General features: G+C 40.3%; 1 protein-coding gene across 1 annotated transcript in view; it reads left to right on the top strand.

Annotated features, from left to right (window-relative positions):
* The window catches only part of kcnk5a (potassium channel, subfamily K, member 5a), a 53,095-nt gene extending 41,543 nt beyond the window's left edge, over positions 1-11,552 (top strand). The window contains exons 2-5 of the mRNA XM_038969717.1: positions 1,326-1,437; positions 1,996-2,162; positions 2,328-2,496; positions 9,518-11,552. Coding sequence (XP_038825645.1) covers positions 1,326-1,437; positions 1,996-2,162; positions 2,328-2,496; positions 9,518-10,473 — 1,404 coding nt within the window. The 3' untranslated portion in view covers positions 10,474-11,552. The remainder of the gene's footprint in view (positions 1-1,325; positions 1,438-1,995; positions 2,163-2,327; positions 2,497-9,517) is intronic.
* The last annotated feature ends 2,320 nt before the right edge of the window (positions 11,553-13,872 follow it).

Here is a 13,872-nt window from a genome sequence, read left to right as displayed (position 1 = left end):
GCCTTACTGACTTCCCATCTCTAAATCCAGAGACATTATGGAAAGGCCAAAACCTTTGTTCAGTTCAAATTACTTCGCCACTATTGGCCTATTTATTGCCTTACCTCCTTACTTAATTTGCACACACTATATCCAGATTTTTCTATTGTGTTATTGACTGTACGATTGTTTATCCCATGTGTAACTCTGTTTTTGTGCTTTGCTTTATCTTGGCCAGGTCGCAGTTGTAAATGAGAACTTGTTCTCAACTGGCCTACCTGGTTAAATAAAGGTGAAATAAATAAAAAATTCAGGTTAGCAATGGGCCTCCTAGGGTCCTTGAGTGCAATTTAATTTTTTATATTTTTTATTTCACCTTTTATTTAACCAGGTAGGCCAGTTGAGAACAAGTTCTCATTTACAACTACGACCTGGCCAAGATAAAGCAAAGCAGTGCGACACAAACAACAACACATAGTTACACATGGAATAAACAAGCGTACAGTCAATAACACAATAGGGAAGGAAAAAAAAGTCTATATACAGTGTGTGCAAATGGCATGAGGAGGTAAGGCAATAAATAGGCCATAGTAGCAAAGTAATTACAATTTAGCAGATTAACATGAGTGATTAGATGAGCAGATGATGATGAGCAGATGATGGTGTGTAAGTAGTGATACTGGTGTGCAAAAGAGCAGCAAAGTAAATAAAAACAATATGGGGATGAGGTAGGTAGATTGGGTGGGCTATTTACAGATGGATTATGTACAGCTGCAGCGATTGGTTAGCTGCTCAAATAGCTGATGTTTAAAGTTAGTGAGGGAAATGTAAGTCTCCAGCTTCACCGAATTCGTTCCAGTCACTGGCAACAGGGAACTGGAAGGAAAGGCGACCAAAGGGGGTGTTGGCTTTGGGGATGACCAGTGAGATATACCTGCTGGAGCGCATGCTACGGGTGGGTGTTGTTATGGTGACCAGTGAGATATACCTGCTGGAGCGCATGCTACGGGTGGGTGTTGTTATCGTGACCAGTGAGCTGAGATAAGGCGGAGCTTTACCTAGCATAGACTTATAGATGACCAGGAGCCAGTGGGTCTGGCGACGAATATGCAGCGAGGGCCAGCCGACTAGAGCATACAGGTCGCAGTGGTTGGTGGTATAAGGCGCTTTGACCATTGGCTCATCAGTGCATCTGCAATCATTGGATCATCAGTGCATCTGGAGATAAAATCAACAGCTCACAGGAATGATGTGGTATGGGAAATGGACCTGTTTATAGCGAGAGAAATTACATGCATCCCAGTTTTGCCTTTCACTAACTGCCACACTGCTGTTTTTGTCCCCAGGTGGTGTCGGATGCTGCCGGACAAGGTGTCACCATCACTGGCAGCAAGACTTTCAACAACTGGAACTGGCCCAATGCTGTCATATTTGCTGCTACTGTCATCACAACTATAGGTAGGCAAACTGTCCTGAGAGTGTCACATGGAGCTTATGTAATTGTGGTTTATAGTCAGGAGAAAAGGGAATATCTTAATTGATGCAACAAGACAGGAATATATTCCATAATAATTTATTGTGCAAGGATTTGTGGATCTTATTTCAAAATCTTTCAGTAATGATCTGCTTAACTTTACTCTAATGGGATAAACTCTCATTTAGGATGGACTGCTTTCCCTTTTAGTCCATGTCTGTATAATCTAAATGTACGGTACAGATAAAATGGGATCGGGTAAAGAAAAGCCATATTAAAGAACTGGTCTTTATTGTCGGTTTAGTTTGTCAGCAGAGTAATTTATCTTATTTTGGTACTCTGAATGCCAACAGGTTTTTTTCTGATGATTTTACATGTTTATTCAGCCTTGCCAAGTCTCTATCATTTCTCATCACTGAAAAATATTTTATAAACTGTGGTTATGAAATGTGCGTTCTTTTGGTAGAATGTGTTAAGGTTTGAATGCTGTTGATTTGAGTACTACTATTAAAACCCCTTCCTGTCCTTTCTTGCTCTGACAGGTTATGGCAACATTGCCCCCAAAACATCAGCAGGACGGGTGTTCTGCATCTTCTATGGGCTCTTCGGGGTGCCACTCTGTCTTACCTGGATCAGTGAGCTGGGGAAGTTCTTTGGAGGCAGGGCCAAGCACCTGGGCCAGTACCTTACCAAGAGAGGAGTTTCACTGGTAAGAAAGATACTTTTTGTCTTAGAAATATTTTTTTCATCTAGCATGGCTAATTTGTCTTTGTCTAAGTTAAAATGATCAGAGGGAAATCAGTGAATGTGTTTCCTTGCATTCCACTGCATTCGACTCACTTCGTCGGTTTTTATATTCTTTTTTGTTTTTCAGCGAAAGGCCCAGTTCACTTGCACAGCCATCTTTGTCCTTTGGGGTGTACTGGTCCATCTGGTCATCCCCCCATTTGTATTTATGTCTCAAGAGGGTTGGACCTATGTGGAGGGCTTGTACTTTTCCTTTGTCACCTTGACCACGATTGGCTTTGGTGACCTTGTAGCAGGTAAGCTCATCCTCCCTTTGCGTTATCAAGCTCTTCGCATGTTTATGGGTATTTGTCCTTACACTTTGCAAGTGATATTTTTTTGCCAACGTGTATTTTGTAAGGTACTAATTATTTTCCAATCAATTGGTCTACATTTTTAAACGTATATTTTTCCATATATAGACACACCCTATGTGTTTCAATAAAATCAACTATACACCTGCACGTCGAACATCTCATTACAAAATCATGGGCATTAATCTGGAGTTGCTATCTCCTTTGCTGCTGTAACAGCCTCCACTCTTCTGAGAAGGCTTTCCACTAGATGTTGGAACATTGCTGCGAGGACTTGCTTCCATTCAGCCACGAGCATTAGTGAGGTCGGGCACTGATGTTGGGCGATTAGGTCGCGGTTGTCGTTCCAATTCATCCCAAAGGTGTTCGATGTGGTTGAGGTCCGGGCTTTGTGCAGGCCAGTCAAGTTCATCTACACCGATCTCTACAAACTATTTCTGTATGGACAGGAACACAGGAACATTGTCATGCTGAAACAGGAAAGGGCCGGTTCTGATTTTTATATGCACATTTTCGTTTGAACAGTTTCATTTAATTCATAAGTCTTTGGATCTCAAAAAGCATTGTCATGTGGTTAATTTAAATGCTATCTAAATGAAAATGATACAAATATAAAATTAACTTACACTGCCATTGCCAACTATGTAAAAAATTGCCTACATAAAGCCAAAAAATAAAAACAGGTAGAAAATATCATGATTAAAAATAAATATCCTGTAAAATCCCATTGGCTACACATTGCCTGTCTGTAACAAACTTTAAACATTGTGTCAACTGTGTCCGGCCTGATTTGCAACATTGTATAAAATATTCTGGGCCCTCAGTTTCTTGCGCCAGTGAGCTCGGCACAGACAAAACTGTAGGCTATTTCTGCAAGGGATTAAAAGTAATCAGGTGTTTTATGAAGTTTCCACTCGAACAGAGCATTACATTTTTCCCTTTCATGCCGAGTGGTTATCGAAAGGGAGAGAGCTGGAAATATTTTTCTCATACATTGACAAGCTATTGTCATTCTCAATGGATTCTAAAATCTTACTTCCTGTTTTGAGGTGAAGAAAAAATTACTTTGAAGCTCCAAAGTTAAGACAATTTATAGGCCTACATTTGCGCGCAGGCCAGGTAGCCTATGCCTACTTCTATATGCGTAATCAGGTGTGTGTCCTTAACATTGACAGGAGCGCTCCAAACAAAACACAATGAATAAATTGACAATTCGGAAAATTGAATGAAATAAAGCAACATTTGTTTCTCAAGTGTAGCATATGTTGTGAGCTCTGAAAAGTGTCCCGACAATATGAGAACGGTAATCGACTAATATTAATATATGGAATGCATTAACAGAATTTACTGTAACCAAACAAACATTGTAGTTTATTATGGGAATTAACGGTCAATGTAAGCTACTACTGGTGATATACAGTATGTAATGGGGAATTGATTGACAAACATGTAAAGGGCAAACGATTCACACAATTTATGAAACAATGAATGTGCATGAAATGGTGGGAAAGTGCGCATTCCTGAGAGAGATGTGCCTTATAGATATTAGCTGATTTCACTTCTTATTGGACCGTGGCATCCCCAAGGCCTCCTCAATGGATTAGTCCACTGAGACGGATGCAAATCAGACTGGTTTTACGTACCATAAAAAATATCTATTTGCGATTGCTCGGCTAAAAAAAATTACCAAACAAGAGTTGCAGAGTTGCAAAGAAAAAGCCATATCTCAGACTGGCCAATAAAAATAAAAGATTAAGATGGGCAAAATAAGACACTGGATAGAGGAACTCTGCCTAGAAGGCCAGCATCCCGGAGTCGCCTCTTCACTGTTGACGTTGAGACTGGTGTTTTGAGGGGTACTATTTAATGAAGCTGCCAGTTGAGGACTTGTGAGGCGTCTGTTTCTCAAACTAGAAACTCTGATGTACTTGTCCACTTGCTCAGTTGTGCACCAGGGCCTCCCACTTTCTATTCTGGTTAGAGCCAGTTTGCTCTGTTCTGTGAAGGGAGTAGTACACAGCATTGCACGAGATTGTCAGTTTCTTGGCAATTTCTCGCATGGAATAGCCTTCATTTCTCAGAACAAGAATAGACTGACGAGTTTCAGAAGAAAGGTCTTTGTTTCGGGACATTTTGAGCCTGTAATCGAACCCACAAATGCTGATGCTCCAGATACTCCACTAGTCTAAATAAGGCCAGTTCTATTGCTTCTTTAATCAGCACAACAGTTTTCAGCTATGAAAACATAATTGCAAAAGGGTTTTCTGATGATCAATTTTGCCTTTTAAAATTATAAACTTGGATTAGCTAACACAACGTGCCATTGGAACACAGGAGTGATGGTTGCTGATGATGGGCCTCTGTACGCCTATGTACAGTTGAAGTCGGAATTTTACATACACCTTAGCCAAATACATTTAAACTCTGTTTTTCACAATTCTTGACATTTAATCCTAGTAAAATTTCCCTGTTTTAGGTCAGTTAGGATCACCACTTTATTTTAGGAATGTGAAATGTCAGAATAATAGTAGAGAGAATGATTTATTTCAGCTTTTATTTCTTTCATCACATTCCCAGTGGATCAGAATTTTACAATTAGTATTTGGTAGCATTGCCTTTATATTGTTTAACTTGAGTCAAACGTTTCTGGTAGTCTTCCACAAGCTTCCCACAATAAGTTGTGTGAATTTTGGCCCATTCCTCCTGACAGAGTTGGTGTAACTGAGTCAGGTTTGTAGGCCTCCTTGCTTGCACACGCTTTTTCAGTTCTGCCCACAAATGTTCTATAGGTTTGAGGTCAGGGCTTTGTGATGGCCACTCCAATACCTTGACTTTGTTGTCCTTAAGTCATTTTGCCACAACTTTGGAAGTATGCTTGGGGTCATTGTCAATTTGGAAGACCAATTTGCAACCAAGCTTTAACTTCCTGACTGATGTCTTGAGATAACATAACGATGGTCATTATGGCCAAACAGTTCTATTGTTATTTCATCAGATCAGATGACATTTTTCCAAAAAGTACGATATTTTTCCCCATGTGCAGTTGAAAACCATAGTCTGGCTTTTTTATGCCGGTTTTGGAGCAGTGGCTTCTTCCTTGCTGAGCGGCCTTTCAGGTTATGTTGATATAGGACTCATTTTACTGTGGATATAGATACTTTTGTACCGGTTTCCTCCAGCATCTTCACAAGGTCCTTTGCTGCTGTTCTGCGATTGATTTGCACTTTTCGCGCCAAAGTACGTTAACCTGTTTAGGCCAGGGGTGCCGCTAGCGGCACTCCTCCCACATTCCATTGAAAAGGCAGAGCGGCAAATTCAAAAAAAAAAATCTTTGAAATATTTAACTTTCACACATTAACAAGTCCAATACAGCATTTGAAAGATAAACATCTTGTCAATCCAGCCAACATGTCCGATTTTTTTAATGTTTTACAGAGAAAACACCACATATATTTATGTTAGGTCACCACCAAATAAAAAAAGACAGACAGACATTTTTCACAGCACAAGTAGGCTGCAGGTAGCATGCACAAGCCAACCTAACTAACCTAGAACCAACCTAAATAACCTAGAAAAAACTACCTCAGATGACAGTCCTATAACATGTTACACAATAAATCTATGTTTTGTTCAAAAAAATTGCATATTTTAGCTATAAATCAGTTTTACATTACTGCTACCATCATAGCTAGTCAGAAATCGCACGGGAGTAGCCAGAGAAAATACAGACACCAACGTCAACTACCTAATTACTCATCATAAAACATTTCAGACAAATATATGGTGGATAGCTAATGAAAGACAAATATCTTGTGAATACAGACAATATTTCCGATTGTTGAAGTGTTTTACAGCGAAAACACAATATATCGTTATATTAGCTTACTACAATAGCTAGCACACAGCAGCATTGATTCTAGTCAAACGGTAGCGTTAGCACAGTTCGACAGATATATGAAAAAGCATCCCAAATTGGGTCCTTATCTTTGTTGATCTTCCATCAGAATGTTCTCCAAGGGGTCCTTTGTTCAGAAACGTCTTTATTTCGATCCAGAACGAACAATTTCCCTCTTGAATTAGCAAGCACACTTGCCGTGCGATGCTAACCTCTCATTCTTGAACCAATTCTTGCGTCGCATCACGTCTAAAGTCCAGAATAAATTTCAATAATATAATTAAACTATATTGAAAAAACATACTTTAGGATGATATTGTGACATGTATCAAAGAAAATCGAAGCCAGAGATCATATTCACCTTTAAAAAGGTTCTTCCATGAGCCGAGTACAGGTCCTACTTCGCGCCCAGGGGAAAAAAAAAAGTGCGCACGTCTCAGTCCAAGAGGTTGTGTTCAGTCCCTGATCGAGATAATCAAGTGATTTCTTCTCTCACTTCCGCATGACACCCAGGCGAAGGCGTATGACGTGTTTCTACAGTCATAAGTGACATGCCCTTTTATAGACAAGCTCTTGAAGAGAGAGTTCGCTTTTGGAAATCTCACTTCCGGTTAGGAAATGGTCTGTAAAAGGAGTTCTGTTTCACTTAGAGAAATAATTCAAACGTTTTTAGAAACTAGAGACTGTTTTCTATCCAATAGTAATAATAATATGCATATTGTACGAGCAAGAATTGAGTACGAGGCCGTTTAAAAATCATACGATTTTCACCAAAAGTGAAAATAGCACCCCCTGGTCCTCAACAGGTTAATCTCTAGGAGACAGACCGTGTCTCCTTCCTGAGCGGTATGACGGCTGCGTGGTCCCATGGTGTTTATACTTGCGTACTATTGTTTGTACAGATGAACTTGGCACCTTCAGGCATTTGGGAATTTCTCCCAAGGATGAACCAGACCTGTGGAGGTCTACAATTCTTTTTTGAGGTCTTGGCTGATTTCTTTTGATTTTCCCATGATGTCAAGCAAAGAGGCACTGAGTTTGAAGGTAGGCCTTGAAATACATCCACAGGTACACCTCCAATTGACTCAAATTATGTCAATCAGCCTATCAGAAGCTTCTATAGCCATGACATAATTTTCTGGAATTGTCCAAGCTGTTTAAAGGCACAGTCAACTTAGTGTATGTAAACTTCTGACCCACTGGAATTGTGATACAGTGAATTATAATTGAAATAATCTGTCTGTAAAGAATTGTTGGAAAAATGACTTGTGTCATGCACAAAGTAGATTTCTTAACTGACTTGCCAAAACTATAGTTTGTTAAACCTCTACCGCTTCTCCCTCCCGGATCCGGGATCCTCCTCATCAAAAAAGCTGACTAGCATAGCCTAGTCTAGCGCCACAGGGATATCATATAATATAATTTCATGAAATCACAAGTCCAATACAGCAAATGAAAGATAAACATCTTGTGAATCCAGCCATCATTTCCGATTTTTTTAAATGTTTTACACAGAAAACACAATATATATTTATATTAGCTCACCACAATAGCCAAACACACAACGCCATTTATTCACCGCCAACATAGCTTTCACAAAACCCACAAATAGAGATACAATTAATCACTAAACTTTGAACAACTTCATCAGATGACAGTCTTATAACATCATGTTAATACAATACATTTATATTTTGTTCAAAAATGTGCATATTTAGAGCTACAAATGGTGGTTTTACATTGTGAATACGTAGCCATAATGCACCAAATTGTCCGGAGAAATTTTGGACAGTCACGTAATCTAACCAAAAAACTCATCATAAACTTTACTAAAAAATACATGTTGTACAGCAAATGAAAGATAGACTGGTTCTTAATGCAACCGCTGTGTTAGATTTAAAAAAATAACTTGCAATATTGTGAGACAGCGCCCAGCAATTCTCCGCCTTGTTGGAGCCAACATAAACCACAAAAATACGAAATAACATCATAAATATTCTCTTACCTTTTGTTGATCTTCCATCAGAATGTAGTGCAAGGAGTCCTAGTTCCAGAATAAATCGTTGTTTTGTTTTAGAATGTCCATTTCTTCTGTCGAATTAGCAACTTTGGCTAGCATTGTGGCGCACACGTGTCCATCAAGTCTTGGCGCATGGAACGAAAAACTCCAAAAGTCACAATAAACGTCGAATAAACTGGTCAAACTCGGTTGAAAATCCATCTTTATGATGTTATTATCATATGTATCCAATAAAGTCCGAGACGGAGCATTTCGTCGTGTATACCTAACGCATTTCAGAAGACAATGTCGTGTTCCCTGGTGCGCAGCTGAATACTGACGATAGGGCGGACCTGTCACTCCAAAAGCTCTCATTCGGTCTCACATCAAGCTAGACACCCCATTCAACATTCTACTGCCTGTTGACATCTACTGGAAGGCGTATGAAGTGCATACAGATCCATAAATATAAGGCAATTGAATAGGCAGGCCCTGACACAGAGCCCCATTTTCGGAAGTTTGCTGCCAAATGAGTTCTGTTTTACTCACAGATATAATTCAAACAGTTTTAGAAACTTCAGAGTGTTTTCTATCCAATAGTAATAATAATATGCATATTGTATGATCTAGAACAGAGTACGAGGCCGTTTAATTTGGGCACGATTTTTTCCCAAAGTGAAAACAGCGCCCCCTATTTCCAAGAGGTTAACAAGAAATTTGTGGAGGTTGAAAAACGAGTTTTAATGACTCCCAACCTAAGTCTGTGAACTTCCGACTCCAACTTACAAGTGCAATTATTTTGTAAATACTGGTGTTGAAAATTCAATTAACAAAGTAAAATAATCGTCCGTTTCCAGCTACAATAGTCATTTACAACATTAACAATGTCTACACTGTATTTCTGATCAATTTGATGTTTTTTTAATGGACAAAAAAATTGCTTTTCTTTTAAAAACAAGGACGTTTCTAAGTGACCCCAAACTTTTTAACGGCAGTGTACCTCTTTCGAAAAATTGGACATTGACATTTATACATACTCAAACTTTCCCTTCCTGTTTTTCTTTATTCAGGTGTGGATCCAAATGCAGACTACCCTACTCTGTACCGTTACTTTGTGGAGGTGTGGATTTACCTGGGTCTGGCCTGGCTCTCCCTGTTTTTCAACTGGAAGGTGCGCATGGTCGTGGAGGCCCACAAGGCTCTGAAGAAACGACGCAAGCGGCGCAAGCTCTCCCTTGACGAGCTGAGGCACTACAAGGAGAGCCACAAGGCCCTCCACCTGCCGCCCACCGCCAACGACGTTAACATCTTCAGCTTCCTGTCCAAGAAGCAGGAAGGCTACAACGACCTCATCAAACAGATTGGTGTCAAGACAGATGGTGGCGGGGTCCACTGTGATGGTAATGATGCCAGTAACAAGGCCAAGGAGGCGAACCGCTCCCAGAGCTGCAGCGACACGGTTACCTGCAACGGCAACACTATCCTCAGCCTGGACCGCTCACCGCGGCAGAAGCGGCGCTACAGCTTCAGTGACCGCGTCACCGTGGCCTTCTCAAAGTCCAAGAACTACCTCCTGGGCTCGGAGAACGGGATGCTGCTCACAGAGGACCATGGGGAGGGTGATTTGGACGGGGACCAGGAGAGGATGTACGAGAACCAACTGGACAAAGAGGTGGACCAGGAGAGCGGAGGTGGCGGCCTGGGCGGTGGTGGAGGTGGAGGTATGGGTGGCCGACGGCTGTGGGACTCCAAAGAGTACCAGTCCCTGATCTTCCAGAATGCAAACATCACTTTTATTGACGAGGAGAACGTCCTCAACAACAACCTGGAGGATGAGGACGATGATGCTAAAGCCAAGCTGTCAATCACCACGTGCGACGAAAATGTAGAGTCGGAGACTGACTCCAAAGAGGAGCAGGGCTCTGAATCAGAAGAGTCCGTGTTCACCAGCGATGGATCAGAACATGACCATTCTTATGAGAAGCTTGTGGAGGAATATTCAAAGGAGGACAACACAGAGTCCTGAGGAACTGAACTGGACTTGACTGAACTAAACTTGGAATAATTCCTCATTTGTCATCGCTATGACAAAAACATTTTTTACAATTTAAGGCATTGCCACATTCTCGTTGAACTTGGATCTAATGAAGGAGAAATCTTTTAATATTCTGTTAAAATCAAAGACTGTGAAATGAACATTACAGGTTTTATGTCTATCACTCTGGTGCATTTTTTTAGATGTAAGTGGTATATTGCCCGTGTCTTATGTTCAAAACCTTTCATTGGAGTTGAACACATCTTTCATCTCCGAGTCCTGGAGTCTTTCATGCAATTTTTTCTCAAAAACCATGAGAACATTTTGCTTAGTCACCAATACATCAGATAATAACAGGCTCACCGTTTAGTCATTTTAACTAACTTTTAATCCGATAGCAGAAAATACATTGTACAATTTTCAAAACTGATATTTTTGAAGTGCTGAATCGAAGGAATAATAGATCGTATTGAAGAATACTGGCTGATGAAGGATGACAATGGACAATGTAGTAACTAGGCACTATACGCTTTTGTTTCAGTAGTCTTCAGTTTTGAGCATGTTAATTCGGTTATAGTTAAATTAAGAACTTACAAGATAATCATATAAAAAGTAATGATAAGCAGATACTTGGAGTGGACAAGTGACTGTGAATTTTTTTGTAAATGCACTTTGTAAACAGCCATTTTGATGAAATGTTTAGATTTTTGTGCTAAGAATTGTGAAAGATGCTTTTGAAAATTGCACCAGAGTGATTGAAAAAGACGAACAGTCTTCCCTCAAACGATCAAATAATGTGCCAACCTCTGGTTGGTTGAGTGTCTATGTTAAACAATGAGTTTATGAACTTATTAACTCCTTCTGGTTATAGACTGAATGGAGTGACACCTATGGACTCATTGTCCTACATTAATTCACTACTGTTTTCATAAGATATGATCGTCTAACATTTGTTTGAAACAAGATTGAGTTTTTCAATCAATTTGAGATGATGCCTTAGGTTAAAGGTCTTAGGTCTTTTGCTCAAAGGTTAATAGGAAATAGCAAGGGTGAATACATTTTTCAGAGGATTGCTCCTGGCTTCTTTGATTTATATTCACCATATTGGTGTTTTTTTGTAATATTTATACAATGAAGGAAAAAGCAGCCCTTTTGTTAAAGGGGCAATCCACAGTTGCTACATACATTTTTGGACTTATACATTAACGATATACACTGAGTGTACAGAACATTTGGAACATCTTCCTAATATTGAGTTGCACCCCTTTTCGCTCTCAGAACAACCTCAATTCGTCGGGGCACTACAAGGTGTCGAAAGCGTTCCACAGGGATGCTGGCCCATGTGGACTCCAATGCTTCCCACAGTTGTCAAGTTGGCTGAATGTCCTTTGGATGGTGGCCCATTCTTGATACACATGGGAAACTGTTGAAACCCAGCAGCGCTGCAGTTCTTGACACACTCAAACCGGTGCGCTTGGCACCTACTACCATACACGGTTCAAAGGCACTTAAATATTTTGTCTTTCCCGTTCGTCCTCTGAATGGCACACACACACAATCCGTGTATCAATTGTCTCGAGGCTTAAAAATCATTCTTGAACGTGTCTCCTCCCCTTCATCTACACTGATTGAAGTGGATTTAACAGGTGACTTCAATAAGGGATCATAGCTTTCCCCTGGTTTCACCTTGTCATTCTGTCATTGAAAGAGCATGTTTCGTACGCGGTGCATACTCATTGATTCTTGAAGAATATAACTAGAACAGCTGTTGTACCCCATCACTAACTTGTTTTACTCTAGTGTTTGTAAACTCTAAATGTAAACAAACACTTTAGCCTCAAAACATGGTTAAAACGATGATATATCATGGATGGTTCGTCCTTGTATCCATAGCTCTGTCTATGACTTTAAGAGTGGTTACATTTCTACAGCCCCCTCCTTCAGCTTTTTTACAAAACAGTGGGAGGTTGACTGCTTTGCAACTATTTCAATTGGGGATTGGCCCACTTTAATTGCGTACTGGTGTAAATGTCTCTCAATGCACAATTTCATCAACTGATAAGTGCAGTGTAAAATCCATTTCAATGCAGATTAATGTTGACCACCTGAGCCAAGCCCTTGTCCTTGAAGAGGTTGAGTGGGTTTGCGTGCACTTTTTTCTCTCACCTTTTGTTTTCTTATCATTTCTTTGTTTCACTAAGTGAAACCCATGTCTGAGATTGATGTTTGTTTGACTGTATTTTTTAGGGGTCAAATTCTGAACACGAATAACATTTTGAGAGCTTCCTGAACCAATTAGATCCGACCTGGAAAGTGAAACCTTGAAGTCTTTTTTTGGACCAATGTAGAGTAGACTTGCATGCAAAATAGGGATTAGTGTTCCATTAGACATTTCAGCCAATAGGTGGGATATCCATAAGTGCCCCCTTCATTGTATTCATGCGAAGCGTTCTTACACGCTAGTTCTGCGCCACGGCACAGAACCACCTTGAGTTTGGAGTCTGGTTTCCTAGTGTAAAGTTTAATTTTTTTTTTACTCTCTCACTTTGTCTCATGGCTTTTTCTCTGTTATTCTTTTGTAAAAATGTTATGGTCCCTTGCCTCTTTTGAATGTTGAATCAGCTCATTTGAAACGGTCTTCGTAAGGAATTTCTCCAGTCACAATATTAATTTTCTCACGTAATCTCTCCTCCTTTTTATTTACTGTCTCCCTTTTGAGAGACCTTTTCGTATTTGCCATGTAAACATTGGAAAAGTGCCCGTCAGTAGCCACCCACTCTGCATTGTCCAGGACATGGCCTTGCTGCCTGTATTTACTCTTGGGGGCTCGTGCTGGTGTGAATGCCTGAAATGTAACTCATGTGGGCGGTCAAGGTTAACACGTGACAGCGTAATGCTCCCTTAGCATAAGGTTAGTCATGAGACAAGGAGGCAGCAATGTCAGTGTTCACTGTTTGTTTTCCTCCGTGTTCATCCACAGCGATTGCTTCCCCCTCCCCCCCGCACAAAAACCTTACTCTGCATATTATATAAGTGTTGTGCAATATTAAGGATGCCCATACCATTTACTCACAACTAGTGTTTTTTTCCCCCTTCCCAGAAGATTCAGTTACGTCTGACATATCTTGTTAGTGGACAGATACCTTTCATCTTGTTAGTGGCCTGCTATCAATATTGAATCTACACTCCTCTACATTCTGACTCTTGAATGTTGTTTCCAATGTGCTGAATACAGCATGGATCCGATATGGATACCAGGTGACCTTGTTAGTGCATATCTGTACATCATGAGGGGAAAAAAACGAGTTGCTAATATGGCCCCAGTTGTATTACAACGGTGTTCATGAGTGCTTAATGCTCCATGGCGGTGTTAGCGTAATCTTTAGTGTT

Source organism: Salvelinus namaycush, chromosome 30, assembly GCF_016432855.1.
Source record: "Salvelinus namaycush isolate Seneca chromosome 30, SaNama_1.0, whole genome shotgun sequence".
NCBI lineage: Eukaryota > Metazoa > Chordata > Actinopteri > Salmoniformes > Salmonidae > Salvelinus > Salvelinus namaycush.
Note: the sequence above shows the minus strand (reverse complement) of the source record. Positions and strands in the feature narration are given on the sequence as shown.